Source organism: Parus major, chromosome 17 (assembly GCF_001522545.3).
Source record: "Parus major isolate Abel chromosome 17, Parus_major1.1, whole genome shotgun sequence".
Lineage (NCBI taxonomy): Eukaryota > Metazoa > Chordata > Aves > Passeriformes > Paridae > Parus > Parus major.
In genome coordinates, this window is record NC_031785.1 from 457,499 (window position 1) to 482,463 (window position 24,965).

The window sequence follows — 24,965 nt, forward strand, 5'->3', positions numbered from 1 at the left end:
AGCAGGAGGATGGACGGTCCTGGCAAGGCCAGGCCCAGGGCTCCAGCCTTTCCTTCCACAGCTGGAGTCAAACCCATGCTGTTCCAGCACTGCTCCAATACCAAACGTATTTTTCCCCAGCATACGATAATTCCAAGACAATTTAGAGCAAGTTTAATAACCCTCTTCACTTTGGTTGCTCTTTTATTCAGCAAATCCATAGAACAAGTCAGCATGTGATGAGGAGAACCTTCACGTGCAGGCAAAGGGGATTTGAGGTCTGTGCACATTATGGTCACTTTTTGAACATTTTTGGAGAGAAACTCACATAAAACAGGCCCAGGAATGCCCGACAGTTCCAAACCTGTTATTAAGAACTGTCTGCAGGAAGGTGATGAACTGCTTTTGAAGTGAGGGGGCAAGTAGTCATAAAAAGGAACAGAGGATCACAAGGGAAAGTGCTAGATATCAAAGGATGCTTTATAATTCATATAAAAATATCAACAATGCACAGCAAAAGCCCAATGGTAAGTTGGGCTTTGGACCCAGCAGTGACTGGGTGGTACAAGTGTGACACCCAGAGCAGGATCTGAACCATCAGGCAGTAAAGTTTGATTTTTTCACAGTGACCTTCAGAACAGAGCTGCAAAACCTGCAGTCTCAAGAGAATATCTTTCAAAAAACAAAAAAATTCAAAAAACCCCCAGATTACTTTCCATAAACAATGATCATGCAAAGATCATTCCTCATGAAAAACTAAGAACAGAACTATTACATTTCAACCTATAGAAAGCTGAAAACATACCTAAAGTGAGTTAATATCAGGCTGCAGCTCTCAAGAAATGTAACCCAACAGTAAAGCTTTGGAGACTGGAAAAGGCACATTTTTAAGAAAGAAGCTGCTGGGGTTCTGAGGGAACCACCCCCTCTACCAGGAGGCATCTCCCAGGCTGCAGCTTGCAGCTGCTGCCACAGCAGGTATCTGTGGTTCCAGCAGCGGCTAGATCCCAGCTACAGCATTTATTCACAGCCCTTAACTCTGACTGTGTTGGGGCACTCAGATGCCAGAACACCTACCTCATACTCCAAGGAACTGCAATGAAAACCTAAACTGTGAGGCAAGAATCACCTCGGGTAATGGACTTCATTCCAGACAATCTATTCTAATCGTGTAAACCAAATGTTTAAATACTTTTTAAAACCTTCCTGACCCTTTCCCTAAAACAAGCAACATATGGGCTTTGCACACATTTCATCTCATTCCAAGCTACTAAAATATCCTGTTTCCTCAGGGTCAATGAGAACTGGGGGTGCCAGATTCAGATTTTATAAAAGCCCAATGGCAGGAGAGAATGAAAAAGAGTGAGCGATTCTTTCCACGTTCAGATCTGCCCGTTTAGCTTTCCCAGCTGTAGGAAGGGAGGAGGGCAGCACACACTCCACTGGGCCCAGCAGGTACCCCTGCCAGCCCCCTCCCCAGGTGCCTGCAGCATGGGGGATGTGATGCTGAGCCCCTCTCTCCAACAAGAGCAGAAGAGCAGCCGGTGATGCTCATGAGGACATGTGATCTGCTGCAGACCAGCAACCCAAAATGTAAGGCCTAATGCAGAATGAATCTCCTGCAGCTTCCTCTACATGGGGACTAATTCAGATCAGAGGACTTGAGTAACTAGGACAGAGCAGCTGCCAAACAATAGGAAAAAACCCAACAAGTTTAATTTACACCGCTTGGAAGTATGAGCTGCAGCCCATTAAATCCTTACAGGCAGAGGCTGCATGAAAGAGCTGAGACCTAAGCATGAAGTGCTTATGAAGTGGCTGTCTCAGCTGAGCAGCGCCGTGTCTCAGGAGGCTGCGGCGGCAAGCATGCAGCTTCCACATCCTTCACGAGCTGCTCTCCAGAGTCAGGAGTTTTCAGATAATGAAGCAGTAGGGAAAAATTGCCAAACAGCAGAAATACTCCAGAAAGATAAATTACACATGGTGTAAGTTTCCTGGGTTAGGATTTTAAATTCTGTCAAATTAATCAGCGCAACGAAGCCCAGGCTCCCAGGCCAGATGCAAAGCCCCTCTCAGAGCCAAGCCCCTGTGGGATGGTGGGGGCTGCTGCCCACTGCCCTGGAGTGCCACAGGCACAGCCTGGCCCACAGGGACATCGACACCGCCCCTGAAAAACCTGTTAAACAAATATTCCACATAAAGACTCATTTGGGAAGAGCACACTGTCAGCACTTTGCCAGTAATAAATAATGACAGTCCAAACACTTTACTAAAAGCAATAAACTCAAGAAGTGTTTTGGAAAATAGTGAAAGTGATTGATTTAAAGGAAATATCTGAACACAACCACATGCACTTCAGAGTGAAAGCACAGATTACAAATCAGCAGTGGCAGAGATCATATTAAATACCAGACAACACACAAGTTTTGGGGAAAAAAAGCTCAGTTTCCCTGCAGGGCTTATTTAACCACCCAAAGCACAGCTTCTCCAAATGGATACCTCCGGTTTGGACTTAACAACCCTATGCTATGCCCCAAAGAAAACATGCCTCCAGAAATACTGTTATAGCAGGAAGAGGGCTCTCTATAAAGAAAAATTACTCTAAGAAGATTGAAGCCTCTTCACGCAGAGCACTCCACAAATTTTTCAATGCATCCTCAGAACTGGCCAAATCCATCAGGCTCCTTCTAATTACAGTTCACGGCTTTCCTTCTCAGCTGCTGCAAGACTCTTGTGCCTGGAAACCAACCATATTGTTTAAACATTTTTTCCTAATAATCATTTTCTACCACTAAAACATACTGGACTGTGACCAATTTTTGCACGTCTTCATCCAGCTGAGCTGGACGCAAGCCGTGTACACGGTCAGTGCCGTTTCATAACAAATCCTTTATGGGAACCAGACTCTGGAGAAACATGTGCCAGCCCCCCTTACCCACCCCAAGCCATCATGTACAGATCTGCACAGCCTATACACATCATGGGCATTTCATCCTTACATTTTGTTCCTTACCACCCCCACCAGAGAGGATCCATGGAAACACTCCCTCCAGGCTTCAAATTACTGTTTCAGCCTCACAGGGCTTTTAATCCATTGCTGCTGAGATGTGACCTCAGCCCTTACAACATCCTTGGCTTCTGGTCAATATGTGAAAACTAGGAATATTGTGCTGTGTTTCATGATGCAAGTGATTTGAGCATTCAAGCCACATAATATTTTCAAAATATAATAATAACTATTTTTTTTATTTAATCTTCTAGGTATTTTCCAATGCAAAAGATTCTACAATTACATGCAAGTCAGAGAAGGTGATTTTACCTTTGAGCTGTCCTGATGAAACAGATTAAAAAATGCAGCTCCATCAAGAAAGCACCACTTTGCAGAAAGGATAATTTCTCAGAACAGTTTCCAGTCATACCAGCTAGATCTATCCCTAAATACTCCTTCTCTGGCAGCATTTGGTTCAGCTGGGGGATCTAAGACAGACTCCCAGTGCTCTGTGGAGGCATTCAGGCCCTCACACCTCCAGCAGTGGCTTCCCCTGGGCAATGGCAACTTTCTCAGGATTTGGTTTCTCTCTACACCAGAGTAGAAAGAGCACTGAAGCCCTGGAACCTTTTCTCTTACAGATGCTTCATAAAAATCTACTTTAAATGACTTAAAGAAATAAAGCATTAAAGCTATTTCTAAGTAATAGGGTAGCTACTTATAAAATAGGAAAGGCAGAAGGCCCTTCTGTCCATTACCACACTGCACAGTTAGGCTGCTGCATCCCAGCCACAGCTTGGGTCTCCACACTGGCTTGTTCGTGTTGCTTTATGACCTGCCTCGATTGCACATCATCAGCCTGCAGCAGAAAGCCACAGACTGATCCCTTCCCAAGCTTACACCACCAATTTCAAACACCGTTAATAAATCCATTTGAAAAATAAGACTTCTGTGCCTTGCAAAGAAATTCCTACATTCCTCAACATGAAGCTCCACCGGGAGCAGCGAACAGGAACAAATTGTTCCCTTTTCCTAAGGAGGGGCCAGCTTAACTAGTGAAAAGGTAACTGGGAGCTCAGAAGGAAAATTCACACATCTTGCTCTTATTCTTAAGTAGGAGCAATTGCTACCTGTGTATCAAAGCTAGAGCTGCACTTCCCTGGTGTAGTGCTCTGTAGGCGCTGTTTGGAGCCCTGAGCACTTGGTAGCAGATGCCAACCTGCTCCAAGCAGTACCAGGGCTGAGCTGCAGCAAACACGAGCTGTCCCTGTTGGTTTTCAGCCGCACGGGTCAGGCCAGAGCCCAGCACCGCAGCCGCAGGCTGGCCCTGGCTCTGGTGTGGTGCAGCTGCTCTGCAGGGCCCAGGACGGGGCAGCAGCAGGGACAGGAGCACACCCTGCTCTGTCCTGGCCACCATGCCCGGGCTGGGGCACAGAGGGACCAGCACGTCCCCTGGACCGGCCGGTGATGCCTCCACGGGGCCCTGTGGCCACGCAGGAGCTGCAGTGGGACCGGCCAGTGTGGAATGGAGCACCTGCTGTACAGACATCCTGGAGGGCAGCCAGAGCTCTGCCACTCTGAACCTGCACATCAACTGCTGCACTAACACATCACAGCAATGCAAGTGGATTGCAGCCACATCTTTCCTCTCCTGGTAAATCATTAACCTTTCGGATGACAGCCTTGCAAACCAAATGACTGAACGATTCCCAGGGTCAGTGAGAACCTACGATTCCAAAACCTCGCATCAACAAGTGAAAGTTGTGACTGAATCCCAGTCTCTCCAAGAGGAAGATTAAATACCTGTGACACATCATCTGCAATCAGAGTGCTCCTTTCCCCAAAGTATCCATTACAGATTGATAACATCCACGCAAAAAGTTAAGTGCAATTATGCCTGTCACTGTAAAACACACTTCCACAGCACTGACTGACATCTTGCATGCAGCTGACAAACTCTGAGCGGGCTGCTTGAGTGACAGTGGCACAGGCTCCTGCTGCACCTTGGGAAGGGATGCAGAACATGCTCCCAAGCCACAGAAGCCACCCACGGAGCACCACAGCGGGGACAGAGCCACCACACAGGCACCTGCAAGGAGAAACGGCTCACGGCTGATTCTGCGCGTACTCACACCAGTCAAGGAGCTGCTCCCAAAAGGCTGGAACCAAACTCCAAGAGGAGAACGTCACCCACAAATCCTGTTGCAGCTAACTCCAGCAGAGTCTGAGGCATGGCAGAGCTGGGCCCTGAGACACTGCTCAAACACTCATGACATGTGCTGTTCTGCAAGTCCCCAGCCCATGAACTGGCAATGACATGACAGGCTGGGTGAAGCAAGGGTGTGCCAAAGGTCGGGTGAGTTACCTGTAACCACCACCTCCTCTGGGGGAGGATTACCTCCCTGCTCCCCAAAATGATGCTGCCACACAGCACAGGCCTCACGCTCAGAGCAGAGGTACAGAGAGAAGTTACATCAAGTTCCCCATGTAAGTCAGTCCTCCAGCAGCAGGATGGGAACCTGCAAGAGCATTTCTTCAGACTGCCAAAAAGCTGTTGCAAGAGTTGGAGAGAAAAGACAGTAAAGCAGCTTGATGAGCTGCACAAGGGCATGGCCATGCTCCATGGCACAGCATGCCACCCTCACTGGGACATGCCAGGGCTGCTGCTGGAGGCTATTAAGCCAGATGCCTGTAGAAGAAAACACAAAGGAGAAGAAATGGCTGAAAAATACCACATGTAGTCCAGCACAACTATCAAACAAAGCCTCCCCTTGTGCAGCCCTGACTGTGAGCCGTAATTCTGTGACACGAGTGGCAGAAGCAGCACTGCTGATGTGCACCTACCTGTCGAGGTCACACCTCTGATATATGACAACTGTGTGATGGGCCACCACCCACTGCCATCAGCACCTTACACAACAGAGCAGAGGGGCTGGTGCAGAAATAAATACATCCCACAGTAAAAAGTCCTTCCATATTAGGTTTAGTTGTACAGAAGTGTTTCATTTACATCTAGCATTAGCAACTGTTCTGAAGCCCCCTGTTGATTCACAATTATTCTATAATGCAGACAGCAAGTGAAGAGAGCAGACAGTATCTGACCAGCCCAACACCAGACTCTCCACAGTGCTCATGCAGCAGTTGTCCAATTATATCACCAAATCTCCCTCACTACAGAGACAGCTTCAGAAAAACCCACTGCTATTTCTGTCAGGACATATCCACATGGAATAAAACAGCAAACTGGCTGCCAGTGCAATCTCCTCTCCCTATGGTGATGTGAAAATAAGAGATTACTGGTGGCTACAATCTTCCACAAACATTGTGTTGAGTAACTCATGACACTGCTGAGTGTGTTAGAAGAGGCCTTCAGGCTGTCTGTGTTCCCTGTAATAATTAAATATTTGCAGGATGCACCTTTATATACATTTCTATTTCTTAAAAAATATATTGGATAATAAATAACCAGAGTAAAAAAACAGACATGAAAGATGCTTTGAATGATCAGGCTGGTGGTGTAAAAGTTACCTGTAAATCACACATGGGGTGGGAGAGTGGAGCTGGCTACAGACAGGTGGGTTTTACTACAAGGCATTAATGTAACATTCAATTATTCCACTGCATACTGGCTGGTTTAACTCAGCCAAATTAGAATACATTTTATATTGACTATTTTGACATTTGCTTTATTTGGCAAGTAAAACAAAACTGATCCAATTTCCTTGCAGCCATTGTAAACCATAAACTGCACAACAAGAGGTTATAAAATATATAAGCCTTGTAAACACTTCTTTTCAGACTGTCACTGATGCTTTGAGCTCTAATTCTGGCCCTGTTCCAAACAGCTCTGACACTGCTCTGCAGCCTTCTCTGGTCAGCTATAAAGTGACCCTTCCACATTCAGTGATTAAGCACTGCCATTGACATTCTCTTGCTATGATATTTTTTTTTTTCTTTATTGTGGAAATCTGCCCAGACAGAATTGAAGATCTGTGCTCTAAAATCAAGACATCTTTCTCTCTGATCTCACATGGCCTGAGCTGGCATCTAGCTTATGTCCAGCAGAGCTCCAGAATAACATCTCAGGTCCTACTAGGACAGGCTGGAATCTCCAGAAAACAGCTGGCTTTTCATCTCTTCTGCCTGCATCTCTGAGAAGATGATAGCACGCCTGCCTGCAGCACACCTGACAGTGCAGGACAGCATGCACTGTGCCAGGGCATGGCAGCTGATCAAGTAAAACTCCCAGTGAAAGAAACACCCAAATGCTTTGGAGAGCTCAAAGAGCCACCCCAGGACAGTGGATGTCAGTCTGGATCATGGGTGAAGGCTCAAATGTACACACCTGCCTTAAGGAGGTGCCTGATAGCTTTTTGAGGAATATTGCAGCAATTTAAAAGCCTAACCCTGAAATGACGTGTAAATCAAGACTCTACAGGATGGAAGCAATTTCCACCCATATGATATAATGACCTTTGTACACAACCTGGACCTTGTAATTCCTCTCTGCTGTCTCCTTCGAAATTCTAGCTCTCACTAGTTATTGCAATACTGTAAAGTATCTGCAGTGTTGAAAATGCCTAGAGCAAAAATACACATACACTTATATAGGCAAAAGGACAAAGGGTCCTGAGGAAAGTGTGCTGTCCCTTGGCAATGGTCTGGCCCAGTCTATGAGCCTCAGCAGCAGGAGCACAATTCACACTGAATGGCAGGAGTGCAAAGTTCTCCGTTTAATCACTGTCTGGGCTGGTTTGTTGCTTAACAACACCTGTTTTTGTCCAGAGAAATCCAGCAAGTAAGCTGTCAGTACAGCACTACTGGTATATGAAAGTGTACACACCGGAACATCTGTTGATACACACACAGAAATATTGCCTGCAACACAGGGAGAACAGCCTAGACCGACACCACTGCCCAGCAGTGCTGCTCCTATCAGTCACCACAAGATGAGCAGGTTGCTGTGCATGTTAGCTGCATAACTGGAGCTCAGCAACTAGCTTCAAGAAAATAGAAACCAATAACTAGCACTTCAAACCATGAATGGACTGGTCCTGGAGATAAGCAAAACCTGTTTTCTTTCTGAAGTCTGTAGAGACACTTCTCCCTCCCTCTGGTCAAGGAGAACAGCTGGCTGGGCTGCAGCTCTGGCTCACCCTTCTGAGCCAACCCACACAAATGTGTTGGAAGCCACAACATCCTGCATAGTTTGAAGCAAAGGAAAGGTACAGTTTACTGTTTCCCTTCCTCTGCAGGCTTTTCCTTTCTTCTGGCTTCTTCAACCATTTTTCTTTACACAGCAACAGGCAAAGGAACTTCCAGCAGGCAAATACTTCAACAAGCAACACATTTCCCTTATCAGACCGTGACACATTCCATACAGATGCAGCACCCTAGTCTTGGTTTCCCAGGCAAGGTTAGTAACCACAAGACATGCAGCATCAAGCAGAAGGAGCTGGAATGCAGAAAACCTACCTTGGCAGGTTGGGAGCAGGTGTTGAAGCTGGTGCTTGGGCGGGAGGAGCCGCAGGCTGCGCGGAGTCGTGATTGCGCGGCACTCTGCCCATCCGATACCAGATACCCATGCTGTTCAGCTCCCTGGGGAACCAACACACAGCATCAATGCTAGTACTGAACACAGGCACAAGCAGCAGGCACTGACGTGTTCCAGGAACACCTTGCTCAGTGCGAACAAGTGTAATTAAAAAAAAACAGGAGGGGTGAGTTAATTCCTGCATCAAACTCAGTAACACTTGTACTTACTTGGACTTTTCTAATCGCCTCTTACAAGCTACTGCTTGGTAATTATGGGAGCATAGGGCCCTTGCTTTGGTATAACTGCATCCATGACAACAACTCTGTAGTCAAGGGTACTTACCCTATGAACGTGTACTGAGGAGGGGCTTGCTTAGATCTCCCCAGGATTCGGATATCGCAGATCGCTGCCTCTGTAGAATCTCGAGGGATGAATTTAATGCACAGCCTCTTCTTTCTGAAAGCTACTTCTTCTGCAAAAACAACCCAGAATACAGGGTGGGTTTCATGCAAGATTAGAGTATGAATGTTATTTATAGTCTCTCCAGATGTAAGGCAGGTAATTATGGCAGAACTGGTGCCAAAGAACAGACATATGTCAACAAACTAGTCAGTGAAGTGCCACTCAGAGAGGAATGTTCTATCAGATGTGTTATTGGCACTGCAATAACCAGATCTCCTCCTGCCTGCTGCAGAGATCAGCTCCCACATGTGCCCTGGTGCTGCCCCACAGCACAGAACAGCAGGTGACTCTGCCAGTTCCGCATGCCACTCACACTCCCTTGCTCTTTCCCAGGTAACAGGCGCCTCACTGGCCTGGACAGCCATATCTAAACATTCCTCCCACAAGCACTGCCTCTAGGAATGTACCTGGAAGCTTCTGACACAACCAGTCAGTTCATTCTGCTACGAATGAACCAGCCACTTCCAACCCATTGTGAGGAGGAGCAGGCAGAGCCTGCCATGCAGAGGTTGAGTGTAAGAGCTGTCTGTCCAAATCTCACACATCCCAACTGTTAGTGACACCTCCTGATCAAGTCAGCAGGCACAGAAGTGACACTCCTACCATGTTTGCCCTGGTTCTTTCCAAGGACAAACCAGATTCACAAAGCAGTAACTGCCAGAACCTCCCATGAGGCAGCTGCTCTGACCTGTGCTCTGAGGGTGGATGAATGCACTGCACAGCCCTTCCTGTGATGTGTCACAGAGCAATTCCACTTGTTTCCATGTTATCCACCATGAAAAACGCAAGCCCATAGGAGTCAAGGCTTATCTGTATAATGAATTCACAGATCTTCGGCCACGGCTGGCACTGGCACACAGACACAGATTTGTGGTGCTTGGGAAACAATGCTCCATCTCACCCTGAGGCGTCTCAGGGTGAGCAAGGTGAGGCTCCTGTTTGGGTGCAGGCACTTGGAAAGCAGGACAGAAGTGTACTGAAAATCTAAAGGGCAGATGCTGAATGAAAATCTGGAAACAACCAGCAACTACAAACAAGTGCCTGCAAAATAAAAACCCTTCTTCTTAATTTGAACAAATATCTTCCAACTTAAAATACACTGTCACTTCAACAGATGGCAAGCAGCCCTGTCTCCATAAGCTCCTCCTGTTCCGTAATCCACACCTTGGGAAACAGCAATTCATTCCAGCCTCTGGAATGCACTGCTGCACTAGCACCAATAATCATACAGACAGTGTGAGGTGTGCCAACAGAACATCTGTGCATGCAGCTTGCAGATACAGTGGTGCTTTTAGAGATGGTAAATACATACATCCCTGAAGTCTAGTCTTCCCCTGCTTTGAAAAAGTAGGGCTTCTGTTTGAAGCGCCTAAAACTGATTTTAGGAGTCTAGGATTTAAGGCTTGTGAAAATCTTCTCAGGACCTACTAAGGAGTACTGTATTAAATGTATTAACTGCGAGTCAGCTGCCACTTTGAGAGGAGCACAGAGACACCTGTAACCACAAAGCTAACTGAAAAAAATCAGTGCCTCTTATTTGACTTTTTTTGCAAGCACAAAGCTGACTATTTGCTTTTTTTTGTGTTCTCTTTCACACCACTTCCTTACAACAGGCAGTGCCCGTGCTTTAAAGACTGTCACAGTCACAACCCAATGCATTTCAAATTAATGACAAAGCCCCCTTCAACCTTTCCACCAGGACTTCCACACAACACAGGGCTGCCACCAGACATGGCTCCAGCTGCTGCTGGCACAAGTCCCAGGGGAGCTGAACACACTGTTTGGGAACTGCTCACTCACATGTTGCAGTGAAGCAATTCTACCTTGCAGAAATGAGGATGGTACTCCCTCTGGACACTGCACTTGTGCCTTGTGTCAGCAAGCACAAACATACTTGACCCCACTCAGCACTTCCTGGCAGGACAGGAGCCCTTGCTTCCTCAAGGAGGGAGATGTACAGTGGGCAGGCATAAACCCACAGGCCCTTCCTTTCAGTGCAGTCCTGAACACCCCTTGGCACAGCAGCTCTGCTCCTGCTAGGCCCACTCCACTCTTCAAACTGAAAAAAGAAATTCTCCCTTCCTGCCTGAGACATAGGACTTCAGCAGATGAATGGATACAGACAGGCAGCCCACTAATCAGCCTGAGGAGGACAAGAAAACCAAAGGCTGTTTTACTGCAGCCCAGAGCTGCACATGCCACACCAGAGAGCAGAAGTGCCAAGAGTGACAGTGACCCTCTGCCTGAGATACAGCCCTGCATGGCCTGACCACAGAAGCACTGGCAGAGTGGGACTGAGGAATAGATGTCAACTTACGTGTATCAATGGTCTCCTGGATGGGCATGAAGCCTACAGGTAAAGTGTCCTTGATATCAATGAGCTTCATATCAACCAAGACATTGCCTAAATGACTCTTTGGAGAGAGAAAAGAAACAGTTGATTATGAAAATGTCACCAAATTAAACCCCAGATCTTCCCACCTGCTGAAGCCTGAGAGGCCTTGTCATTGTATCTGACCACAACTTTAGAATGTACCAAGGCACCCTTACAAGTGTCCTCTCAGCAGGAACCAAACAATGACTGACTAGGAGACACCAGACAACTTCCAGCATTCAAAATTCTAACACCTGATCCACTGCCATACTTCCAGATCCTTGGAAGCACAGCCAAATTTTTCCTTTTGTAGGCACAGCAGTTCAAATTACTACTTTCACCAACCCATGCATTGAGCAGGTTGCCTCAGTTCTTACACATTCTACATCTACAAGAGCAAGAACATGACATTTCCATGACAGTAACAGCAGAAAGCATTACAGGATGATGACTTATGCACACATAGCCAAAGTTATTACATGCATTAACTAATTAGTACTAAATAGACAGGGTTCTAGCTCCAAATGCAGCACACTCCAGAAGCACAGGCCGTTTGGAACAACAAACTTCATTTAGAGTCCATATGAATTCTGAACTCATGCCTTGTCCTATTAATCAAGGCTTGAAGAGCTCTGTGCTCAATTCAGAGTGACAGCCTCTACAATGGTTTAGAGACCAGATTTTCTTTGCAGTTTTCAATAAAACCAGCACTGCTGTCAATAATCTGGAGTCACATATGAAAGAAGAACACATTTTAGGTACTGCACAGCCTTTATAAACAGAAACACAACACAGAACAATTAAAATTTCATCCCAAGCCATCAAACAATGTCATTGAGTTTTACTGTTAATGTTTGCGAAATACCTCCTTTAGTTCTTATCTGGCAAGTTTTTCAGACAAACCTGTACTCTCTGATTATTTCACTGAACTACTTACAAAATATTTAAATTTGCAGGCTCTGAAATAAGGGGAGGTCAGGTCTGAGTTTATTTTCGGGAGGTGCTGCGTTTTATGGTCAGCTCCTCAGCAGAAGGCTCAGAAGACCTGCAGCCCTGTCCCACCAGACACAAGTGTGGCACACATCCACTGCTCATGTGAAGAGCTCAAAGCCAGGCAGCCCCCACATGCCACTGACCACCCATGTCCAGAGTACCTTGGGGCAGGCAATGCTGGATGCTGCCAAGCCTGAATGTGTCACTTAACATGGTCCTGGCACAGCAAACAGCAGACAAAGTAGTTGCTGCTGATTCATCTTTCATGTTTTATTTATTTAAGCTGTCTGTATGTTACATCAGTGGCAACTTCCTGCTGAACCACTGACCACTCCTCCATCAGCAGCAGACAGATAGGAGAGGTGTCTCTAATGAGCTTGTTAGCTGCTGGAACCCTGGGAGTCAGCTGTGCCAGGTGCACAGGAGAAAAGGGGACAAAGCCCCCCAGTCTGTGAGACCACCATCCAGGGCCTCCCTGCACTCAGATACAGCAATGTCCTTATAATTGTCAGATACTGTCAACTTCTGAGAATGATGATTCTGCTAAACAGGCACTGCAAACTGACTCTGCTCTAGCACAGATATCTGAAGCCATTAACTCTCCTAACTACAACATGCCCTTCAGGAGAAAAGAGTTTCCAGTATTTAGCTAAACACAAAAGAAACCCCCAAATGGTAAAACTTCTAACCCAAAGTGCAGCAACACATCAGTGCCCAGGGGAGAGAGAAGAGTCTCTCACCTCCCTTCCTCCCAGATGAGGGAACTGAGGCCCCTTAGCCTCCAGATGCCCCAACAGGGAAGTACACCATATATCCCATATGGCCAAGAAGACTGAGGGAAGGGGAAACTTTTTAAGTTTATCAACATTTTTGCCTCATCAATATGAAGAAGGTACTCACAAACCATGCCGAGCCCAGGGTTCCTGCCAAAAGTCCAACAGGCACCACCTGAGGGTATTTACACAGTCTCTGCAGCCAGCAGCTGCTCTTGTCCTGTAATTATTTCTGATAACTTCGCATTTCAGGTAGCCACAGATAAATCAGCACAAACCTATTTAATAGCCTCCCTGCCTATTCCAGGGCTGCTATTCCTGAAACTGTACATACTCGGGGATGAAAAGCACATCCACCTCAGGAAGTGATATTTCCCATAGCTCTGGAGCTTTACTTTAATCTAGAGGCAGGCAGGGAAGTAGATGGAATAAAGGTCAAATGCTGGGAATTGGCAATGCCCAGCTTTACTGTCAGGACCTGTGAGCAGCCCCTGAAGCTGCCATCACTTTTCTGCTCCCATCGTGGTGAACGCACAAGTACAAAATGGTACTTCCAGACCCTGCCAATTGAGTCACCGTGAATATCCAAAGTGCAACCAAAAGCAGGATTACCCACTAGATGGAGCGCATTCATTGCAGAAGTCAACAGTTCCTCCAGAAAAAAGAAAGTTTTCACAGTAGCCTCAACCAAAACCACAGCAGAATGCATGAAGCTCTTGCTGCAGTCTCCTCTCCTCCACAGAAAGTGTGGGCAGACAACTGCCACTAATCACGAAGTAACTCATACTTAATAGTCAGACCAGATTACAAGAATGTGGTAGCATATGCACAGCGTGGGCACATTTTCAAGAATCACTACCAAAACCAAGAAAGAAAGCAAGCTAATCCTGCAATAAAATATCTGTGATGCCCCTGGATTCAAAAAACAACATTTCCTTCACTGACCTGCATTGTTTGTTTCTTTAGGAATTTGCGTTAGACATCAATCAAGACCATGAGTGTGCAGCACCCACTGCTGCAGCAGGAAACGAGTGTAAGACACTGCTAAAATGCAAACGTTCCCTTTTGTGGTTCTTTTATTGCAGAAGATTTTGTCAGCAATTTCTTTCCATGAGAAACACAGACAAAATGCAAATATTCTGCCATTGCACTTTGCCTCCTTACTCACCTGAACTCAGTGAAACGCCTGCTTGAATTATAATTGGCTCCATAAAATGAATCATCTTATGGGTAAGAGCATACCAGGCACAGATGCAAATCATGCAGAAACTCAGCAAACGGACTTACATTTTCTTTCGAAAATGATCTGGTGAAGCACAGGTACCGTGTGACCTTGGATTTAAATAAGCCATCTTTCCACAGGTCAGCATCCAAGCCATCTGCTGTTTGTGCAACCTGCAAAGAGACAGAGGGAGAGAGGAGACATGTGAGCCAAGATAAAGTTAATACATGTGCAGTACTTCTTCCTCAGACCTCTCCTAATTAACAGCAGCCCAAACTTTCACAGCATCTCATTAGTTTCTTCACAAGGTGCAGTGCAAAGAACTTTCAAGAGGAGGTATAAAAAGAAGTTCTAAAAATGTTGTCTCTCAGGAGACCCTTGATTAAAGATGCTCTGACAAAGGCTACTCTAATGAGGAAACTGCAACTTCAGTTACAGTCTCCAAACAGTAGTTTGGAAAAGTCAGCACGTTGAGGCATTCATTACCACCCCACACACAAGGGCACACCGGGCATGCTGGGAGGGTCCGTGAAGACAGAGCACAGAAACTGACTCGTCTCAGGACTATTTTCATGGAAAGCTGAAAGGAATTCTGGCTCCCAGATCAAAAAGCTGCTTCCAGCAGGTGGGGGAATCCCTGGTCACTGGTGGGTTTTAGCAGCAGTGCTGCATGCAAGGACACACCCTGCAAATGTCCTTCTCCAATGCAGCCCCGCATCCCACCGAACCAATGGCACATGATGGTGCTGGGTAAGGAAACAGACTGGACCTGCCACAGGAGAGACAGCATGAGCTGCAGAAAATCTCACTTCAAGCTGATTCAAGGAGGGGGCAGGAGGCAGCACCGTGCACTGGGGAAGGCCTCTGCTCTCAGCAGCTAAGCACTCACCATGCACAGAGCAAGCTGGTAAGAGCCCTGGCCCCAAAATGTTTGCTGCCAAAAGAGGAGGCAAGAAGGCAAACACAAGAAGGGCAGAAGAAACAAGATTACCTCATCAGACTACACCCAACTGGCATCTCCAACAGGAGACTCCAGGACGGTCTGAAGCTCCACAGAAGCTGAACTTCTGCCTTATGCTTCTCAGATGGGGCAAACTGCTCCACTGCAGCTCTTGTAATCATACCAAGTGAGCCCTTGGCCCCAGAGCAGCCTGATAACAAAGAGCTGACACTTGTCACTTTTGCACCCATGTTTAGTTGAGCACAGACTGTGCCAGACACAGGAAGCAAGAGCTGTGTGCTGACAAGGCCTCCAATTACCCTGAGCGCAGAAGAGACAAGAGACAGTCTGATCAAAGCAGCAGAGTGCACTGACAGCTCCCCAGATTTTGGCAACTGCTGCTCACAAGCCCCAGCTCAGGTCAAGCCATTGTACAACACACACAGCTTCTGTGTTCAGGCCTCTGCATGCCTGATTTTTAAACAGCCACATTTTAGAATAGGATTTTGGTGAAAAGTTTTGCTTATTTGAATTCCTTGAATTCAAACCTTTCCTGAACTGCTAGTTTAGGAATATGTAAAATCCATATGCACCTTCCTCTGTGATGGGTGTGGATGCTGAATGTGAGAGATCAGGCAGGTAGCACAGTGCCTGTGTGAAACTAAGTCATATAACCTTCTCACACTGGCCTGAGAAAGTGTGGCCTGAGAAATTGCAGGGAGGAACTCAAACAGTCCTTGGAGAAGGAAAACAACCTCTGCAGGTGTTGTTTGTCTCCTTGCTGTTTACTTGCAAGAAATGGTCAAGGGGTGTTGTTCCTGACTGTCCAATGATGGTGATGTGTTAGTTTGACGGCCAATTAAAGTTTTACCTTTTCAGACTTTTTCAGAACTGTCTATAAAAGAAGATCTGGAAGAATAAAACTAGGTCTCTTTGCAACTAAGCTTGAGAGTCTGTGTCGTCACTATTGCCGTTCCTAATACAGTGTGACAATGTCAGTCCTGGTGAAAAGACATTCAGGAAACAGTTTGCTTGGGAAAACTGCTGGCACATAGGGATGTTCAGTTTGAACTCCAAGCCTGGAAAATGTAAGCATGAATGAACTTGTCAGAAAACTCATGGGGAAAGAAAACAGAGCAGTATAAAGAGGAAACCTCTTGCATCACCTTCTGGGCTACTGCAAGCAAAAAGAAGCCCCAGCAGCTCTCAAAGCAGAGCTGTGCCTGATCAGCGTGCCCTCAGGACAGGAGCCAAGTGGGAGAGGCTGCAGCAGACCTGGCCAGCAGGACAGACACTCTAGTGCCCCAGCTTGCCCAGTCCTTCCTTGGCTGAGAGGCAAGGAATGTGCGAGACAGAGGATATGATGCCTGGCACGGAGCACATGGGGCCGTGGGCACAAGGAATGGTTCTCCTCATGAGCTGGGGTGAGGCACTCCTCACGCGTGCTACAAACACATGGACTTGACAGAGTGACACCCGCTAAGGAAGTGACACCCCGCTATGGACAGAGCCATCTACCTGCTGCACAGCAGTCAGAATGGGGTTACTGCTACCACAGTCAGGTCTTTGGCAAGCCCTTTAAACCTCCTACCCCACAGGATGAGCTGCCCCTCTGGCAGTCAGGGCTGTTCCTGCTGGGTGAGCAGCTCGCTCAGGCACGGCCCCAGAGCAAACTATGGAGCTGCTGTTCAGCCTGCAGCAAAGAACACGGCTGCATAGGAACCCACACATCCCTCCAATCCCAGGCTCCTGCCTCCCACCTCTCCTCCCCACCCAGACACTCAGTCTTGCCAGTTTGGCTGGATTTTCAGGAATCTAAGTTCAGACACACTCTGCATATTTTGGCAAAATCAGGTCTTCGGTGCTTTGGCTGTGAAAAGGACTTGCCAGTTATTACAAGTGCCAGTAGCACATTTGTTTTCTAAGCAGACACAAAGGCAATAGAGATTATGGAGTAACTAAAGTACAACAGAGGAAAAAAGGCCTCTGGCCCATTTGCCAAGACACTCCCCCAGACACTTCCACCTGTCAGCTCCAGATGGGCAGCAGGCTGGGGCTCCATCTGAACCTGAGAAATGGACCTGGACATCTCTATACCTGGGATGAAGCATCCATGCTCCTGGAGATTTCTTTTAAAGAGAACAAAAGGAAAAATTAAGTTGTCAATTGGAGAAGGATAAAAATGAAAGGGAAACTGGTAAAGCCTGTAACATAGGTGTCTCAGAAAGAGCTGGTTACTTCATTGCAAAACATGAAACCATCAGTGAAACTACATGAGGAAATACTTTCCCATGTAACTCTGAATCCACCTGTAGAACTGTGTGCTGCAGGATGCAGTAGTGACACACAAAGCCACTGGATCCCTACGGGGGACTACAACATCCCAAAAACCACTGCTGTTAATACTTCCCAAAAGATGACTGTGGTTCTCCTTTCCACGGTGCAGTGTGCACCTCGTATTATGAGGGCTAGGGAGCACACTTCTGCCACAGCTGCCTTCCTCAAGGCTTTACTGCAGCAATCAGCTGTCAGTGTCTCGTTAAGGAAATTGCCTAGCTGCAGAAAGACAGATCCCAAAACCAGCCAGGCCTGCACACTGCCCATATCTCAGAACACGATTTCTCTGCTGAGCTGAGCACTGCACTTGTGCACATTTAGCTTCACGCTTTCAGCTGGGCCAGACCAGGTTCCAGAGAAGTCATGGAGAAGTGGCAACCTGGCATACCACAAGCTGCTCCAGTGCACTGACTCACAGATGAGCCACCTTCACAAACACCCAGGCAAGAGCAGCACACTCCTGCATGCCACTGTCCCCTGTCACATCTGCGTGGTACCCAGTATGGCCCCTTGACATCAGGTGCTGCACAGGGAACAGGACACCAAGCGTGGCTGGCAGCACCCAGGCACACTGCGGGGCTGCTGCGGTAAGCGCGTGGGTAAGTGCTGGGGGAAGGACAGCCGTGCTGGGGGAAGGACAGCCGTGCTGGGGGAAGGACAGCCGTGCTGGGGGAAGGACAGCCGTGCTGGGGGAAGGACAGCCGTGCTGGGGGAAGGACAGCCGTGCTGGGGGAAGGACAGCCGTGCTGGGGGAAGGACAGCAGACAGCAGGCACTGCCCCACAGCCCGCTCCAAGGGCAGACAGTGCTCCTTGTGAACAGTGAGGCAGCAGAGCCAGAGCAAAGGCAGCTTCTCACTGTGCCCTGAGGAGACAGCGACCCACATTCACCAGCATTACACCACCACCATAATTGGATTAAGCCACAGGAAGACTCTTTTATCTTGTTTAGCTTAAACTGCGTTAGCGCTGCAACTCCCCATTAAGCCACAGGCAGGCTATCTGGGGTGAATGCTCTCTCTGCCCAGCCATTTAGGCAAAATGCAATTCTGATATCAGAAGTCTCACACTGTCCCGTGCTTCTTTATCAGGGCAAGCAGCTAATTACACAGCCTGGCTCACACAGGTAATGAGCACTTGGAAAAACACAGTAAATGTAAAAACCTCCCAGGTCTTTAAGGAGCCTTTTCACAATTCCCCCCTTGTGTCCTTACTTTAGCCTGATCCATTTTGTTTCTTCACACTGAACAAGGTACGCAATGATTCAGAGCTGAAGAGGTGTGAGCAAAGCCTCAAGTCAGCTGATTTCCACTCCCACCATACAGGCTATGTGGCTCTGGAAACCCAAGGTGTGATGTAGCACAGTTGGAGCAGGACACATAGAAAGGTGAGCAGATGAACTGAAGACCAAATCATTCTCTACAGATCTCTGCAAGGCCAGTATTTTATATTTTACAGTTTGGGACACTGATCTATGAGGAGAAACATCCTGCTGTTGGTTACACAGCAACTAATACAAAGAACAAGCAGCTGATGAACAGTGACCTCCCTTTATCCATTCCCACATTCATCTATGCTGTATCCAGCAGCCTTTTCCTGCTGCCAGTCTCCTGCCAAACCTTAGTTTAGAGGTTTGCATTCTGCCCATCAAAATCATCCTTGCAATTTCAGCTGGATACAAAACTCTTTGATTCTCTTTCTGGAGCTTCTCATCATCATTGTGCAGTGCTGATGTGTGGGATTAAACAGCTGATGCGGGATCCATTTATTTAGAGATATAATTTGTACAATACTTAGGACTCCTTCAGGATGAATGTTACTAGGATTATTAAATTTGCTTGCCATAGTGGCCAGCTATTTCTGTAAACCTCTCCCCCAGGAAATCAAGCTTCTCTGGAATGGCAAAGATGAAGTGGCACATTTGCACCCACAACCCTCTGCTGAAGGAAAGCCCTAACCAAATGACTCCTCACAGCACAGTTCCAAGGCAGGCTCTCTCTGGATGAGATGCTGCTCCCAACAAAATAAAGCCTCACTAGTGCAGAACCCTAGCATTAACTGCAGCAGCTCTAACAGCTCTACTTACAACATCATATCCAGTGGGTGCTCGGCTCCGGGATGCCACCACACCAACACCTGTGATGGGATCCATCGGCAGGTCGGGCAAGGCATCGGTGAGGTCTCGCACCTCAGGCATTATGGACTGATCCTGGAAGAAAGAAGCAGAATTAAAGGGCTGCTGGGCACCACACCCCAGCAGAAGCCAGAGAACCAAGAGCACACATGCATGCCACAGTGCCTGTGCTGACACACCACAGACGGCCAAGGTAAACAGAGGATTAGGCCAGACACACCTTCTGCACTTTCATTTGTTTTTGATAAGAGAGTACACTTGTGCAATGCCAAATAGGTTTGAAATTTGGGCTGGCAGCCTCTGAGACTCATTTTGTTGCTTCCATGGGCTGGTCTCCATCTAGCAATGACAGGAAAACCAAAGCTCAATCCCTTCTCTCCCAAAAAGAGAAGAAATTTCATCCCCAGGTCAGGCTGGTTGAAGCAGCTCTGTTATTTTAAACAGCAAGAAATCTGCTCCTAATGGCTTAAGAGGGAGGTTCCCCATCCACTACAGGTGTTAAGACATGCTGGGGGTTCCCCCATGAGTCCTCAGTTCCATCACACCCCTGCCTCAGCCAGACTGATTTCAAGGAGCAGCACAGATGTCTCTGGCGCTGGATGCAGAACCGCACTGGCTGCAGGGAGCCTCATTACCAGGGAACACAGAGGAAGCACAGGGTGGGCTGGTGCAAAGCAGAGAGGCCTTGAAGAGGCCTGAGCATCTTCCAGAAGAGACACATCACCGAGAACATCAACAGAAGGAGATATGCAAAAAAGGACAAAAGCAGGTAAGACCAAATAATTTTGGAGGGATGCTGCTGCAGGAAGCAGGAGGAGAGGACAAGAAAGGGGCTGAAACAACCGAGGTGAAGGATGGGAAAAGGTGCCACTACCTCAGCATGTGATCTCCTGCAGAGGCAGCCAGTTAAAGCAAGTCTTCCCTGGCTTTCAGGCAGGAATGCCCCAGGAAACCGCCCCCCACACACCCCAAGACAAAAGGGCAGTGCTTTGTGTAAACAAGCATCACTGCTGCACAGACAGACAAGCCGTGAACCAGAGCTGCCTAATTCAATTCCCTCCTCAGAGCAATTAAACCCCAGCATTTCTAAGCCATTTAGATGGCTGGTTACTTACTGCTTCTAGAAAAGGCAGAGGTGAGTACTGGTGCCAGTGGGACCTGGGTTTACACTTCACAATGCCCAGTCTGAACAAACATCGTGCTGCAGGCAATAAAAAAGAGCAAGTCTGGGCCCTATGTAAATAATAATAATGTCACATGAACAGCCAGACCACTTGAGGAGTCGAAAACAATAGGTGCTAGTGACCAGTAATGGTGCAAACACTATTGCTGATGAAGCAAACAGAGAAGACAGCTCTGCTTTAGCACCAGGACACACATCCAGCACACAGAGCAAAGCGAACCCTCTTCACTCCCCAAGCATGATGGCAAGGGCAGCCTGAGCCACAGGGGCTCACCCTCCTCCCCCAGCAGGCTCTCTGTTGTCAGGGTGGGCCAGGAGCATGAGGCCCTGCTGCAGGAAAGCTGGAGGCACCGGCACAGCCAGGACAAACCCTGCACCACTGCCTGCGCCACCCACAGCTCACCCAGGGGCCTCGCCGGTAATGTAGAACCTCAGATATACAGCATGGAACAAACATAATGTGAATTTAACAAAGAGCTTGGAATCTGTTCTTCATGAACGCTTTCTGAAACTTCTTCAAGTCACTCAATAGTGTAGCGACTTGTTACTACATATTGGGAGGAGCTGAGAGGTAATGAGTGCTGACATAAGCTTCTCTTAGGCCATTCCGAACTGAAATCCAGGTAAGTGATGATACTCCACAGCTTGTTAATAACACCACACGGCAGGCTCCCACCCAGCTGCACTGCAGGGAAGCAGATCTGCTCACACAGTGCCTCCGTCCTCCACCAGACGCACCCTGCTGCAGTGCCTGCTGCTGAACGCTGCCCAGCCCGTCTCGCCATGCTGGGGCCTGCTGCAGGGAGCCCCCGCTGCTCCGGCAGGAACCGGAGCAGCTGCCAGGTCAGCCTGGGCAAGGCTGAGGACGAGGGTATCCCCAGCACCGGCACAGCAGAGCTGGATGCTCCAACCCGCAGTGCCATGCCTCCCCCGCAGCCCGAAGGAAGAAGGGCACCTTTGTGGGAGCCGTGTGCGGCCCTGCTCGGCACGGCAGGGGGAGGGGAGACGGCATCAATCCTCACTTTGTGCGGGCTCACACAAAGCCCCTCTCTATGGCGGCAGCGCCGGCCTGGGCCTTTCCGCCAGGCCACAGTGGATGCTGCGGGGTAACGCGGCACAGGGCCCGAGCAGCACCTGCTGCAGCACGGCCAGACTCTGCCACGCCAGGCCAGCCACCCTGCACAACTGCCCGCTGTGCAGGGGGCACTCAGGATGCATCTGGAACAGATATGGAGCAGTACAAGTCAGCTGCACACTGGGATAAATGTTTCTGTGAACTCTGCACAGGTCAGAGGGGAATCTGTGGCTGGGCAATCACACAGATGATTAGTTACACTGCACTTCGCGAGTGTGTCAACAAGGTTTCGTTTCTTTTCTATTGCGCCTTTTAACTCAAAAATGAAAAAAAAAAAAACAAACAGTGAAAGAGGAGATTAAATTAAGGAGCAGGATTCTATAAACACCTCTATTAGGCAGCTTGTTGTTTTAATTCTCTTTAGCAATGTGAGTTGACCTGCATGCCCACCTACCACCACAGTGGCTGAGTGCTCAGCCCAGGATATGGCCGGTCAGCATCCTGCAGTAAACTGCCTGTGCCGAACCGCTCACTGCAGGGTTATTCCGGGAACAGGCCAAAACAATGAGAAGAACACTTTTCCCGTTAGTTGTGAGTGTGCTCCCTGGAAGCTGTTCTCAGCTGTGGGGCCACATCCAGTCCCCAGCACACCCCAGCAGCCAAAGGAAGCCGGATGTGAGCTCTGGGGCAGGAAGATGCTTCAGAACACTGTGGGGCCACCCAGACAGAGCCAGTGGGGAAGGAATGTGTCTCTAACAGAAAAAGTCCCTGTGCATCCTGCCAGCACCAGCCCCAAGCAGCATGCAGCAGAGCAGGGTGGGATGGTTGCAGAACAAGATGGACAGGATGCAGTCTTGGACAAGCAGCCACCATGCTGCTGGCTCCATCCCAAATGCTTCTCAAGCCTCGAACCAGACATGCCTCAAGGCAGGAGGCATAGTGTCCCAGGGATCTCGATGCCTAGCTGTAGCAGAGGCCTTTTGGGACTCCACTGGTTTCTGGCACAGCCTTCTTCCCACAACCCATGCCCACAGTCACACACACTTCCCCTTTTGCCAGCACTCCCAAATTTGTCTGTTTATAGCCTTTTTGCTTGTTCACTCCAATTTCCTTGTTAGCTCATCCGCCTTTATTAGTTTATCCTAGGCATACTTTTCTGCTGGCTCCACTGAGGTGACTGACCACACACGCTGCTGGGCTCTGGCTGGGACACACATAAAAGAACCCACTTTCAGAAATGAAGCCATTATTGTGAGTTTCTAGACCATTTTCTGCACTCAGTGTTCCTTTCCAACAGGTTCAAGATCTGGTGGGTACATAACCAAGCCAGGCCCTTCAATGTATTTGCTACAGAAGCATCATGCTGCTAGCAAAGCAGGTCAAGCTCTGAAGTTAAATAGCCAGGGACTTAAGAGGGAGAATGGTGTTATTGTTTCTTCATCCAACTACAAGCCCTGCACTTTGACACTGGCTTGCTCTTCCCACAGGCAGAAAAGCATGAGCTAAGCCAAAACTGGAAAAAAACCCCAACTACCTCACTGTGTCCCTGCAGTCTGTGGGAAATGGTCCCACAAACCAAAGCAGACACGCCGCTCAAACCCTGGCTGCCTGTGCAGCCTGTCACTCCGGCCCTGCAGGAAGGTGGGTGCCACTGCTGGCACAGTGGGGCCACACTGCCTCAACTCTCCCGCGCTCAGGCACCGGACACGGCCCCAGACAACTTTCTATTCCTGTTTCTATTCCTGTTCATGGAACAGGACATAGCTTCAATGAGAAAAACAGGAGCCCGCAGTGGCAATCAGCATCAGGGCCTTGGAGGCCACCATCACAAACAGGAAGAATTGCAGTGTCACATTTCACCACCATCGGAGGCATGCCCGGAATCACCCCTGCACACAGGCTAGGAGACAGCTGCCCTGCACCAGCTGCAGAATCTATACTTTGTGACTGAATGGGATGGAAACAGGAACTTAAGTGAGAGAATGAGCAAAATTGAGACCCTGTATTGCTTCACAGCACTTCTAACTATGGATACACATTTCTGAAGAGTGTCCTGTTTCAAAGCAAAATAGGTTTCCATACACAGATGGCCTTGCACCAGGGCAGCAAAACTGAAAGGATATTCAGTTCAGTTACTTCTATCTCGGCAGAGATATGAACAGGTCCCTGGGGGCTACTGGCACCCTTAAGCCTGGGATTCGTTTTATCAGAGATGCACAAGAGGGGTACAAGAGTGAGATGTTGTCTGTTTTATCTCACACCTCCAGAAACTCAAATTATGCCTTCATCTAGAAGGGAAGGCCATCTCAGCTAAAAATTAAAGGGATGATGCTGCCAACCTGCTGCACAACACACAGGCTCCCTAAAGAATATAGTTAAATTAAACACAAAATAGAGAAACCCAAGCTTTATCCCGAGCAGCTACACACCTGCTGACATCTGGCCTGTCTAGTTTCAGTGTTAACTGTGACCAAGCTGAGAATGCCCCAGCTCTGGGAACATGCAGACAACACTGAAGATTGGTGGACCTTTGAAAATGTCTCCAGAAACTGCAGAGAAAGCTTGCAAACCTCCATGATGCAAGGCACAAGTACTTAACACACAAACCACACTCTGTCGCGGCTCCAGCCAAGCCGTAAGAAGTCGTATAGTTGTCACCAGGCACTGAGCACAGGTAAGAAAGGGGCAGTCAGGTAGGCCCGTGCTACAAACGCAGCAAAATATCACATGAAACGGGGTATTTTGTCATTTCCTCTAACTGTCACCAAGAACAATTTACAGTAAATTCCGGACCAGGTCAAGGTCACCGGGGCTCTACCCCAAGGCTGGTACCCGAGGCCGTTCCTGCAGCTACCCCAGCCTCGGAGGAATCGCCGGGTCTCACAGAGGCCACGGGGGCGCTCCAGCCCGGGCCCAGGCGTGAGGTCCCCGCGACGGCCGCCCCCGGCGGCCACGGCAGCCCCCGGCAGC

At 48.3% G+C, this 24,965-nt stretch overlaps 1 protein-coding gene across 2 annotated transcripts in view; it reads right to left on the minus strand.

Annotated features, from left to right (window-relative positions):
• Window positions 1–24,923, minus strand: part of MVB12B (multivesicular body subunit 12B) — a 59,823-nt gene extending 34,900 nt beyond the window's left edge. The window contains exons 1-7 of one of the 2 annotated variants that reach the window (XM_019008450.2): window positions 20,853–24,923; window positions 19,958–20,076; window positions 19,690–19,812; window positions 14,394–14,501; window positions 11,284–11,380; window positions 8,847–8,976; window positions 8,444–8,566 (exon numbers count right to left, since the gene is read on the minus strand). In XM_019008450.2, the coding sequence (XP_018863995.1) occupies window positions 8,444–8,566; window positions 8,847–8,976; window positions 11,284–11,380; window positions 14,394–14,501; window positions 19,690–19,812; window positions 19,958–19,972 (596 nt within the window). In that variant the 5' untranslated portion in view covers window positions 19,973–20,076; window positions 20,853–24,923. The remainder of the gene's footprint in view (window positions 1–8,443; window positions 8,567–8,846; window positions 8,977–11,283; window positions 11,381–14,393; window positions 14,502–19,689; window positions 19,813–19,957; window positions 20,077–20,852) is intronic. The other variant, XM_015644881.3, reaches the window with a different exon arrangement.
• Window positions 24,924–24,965: the final 42 nt, after the last annotated feature.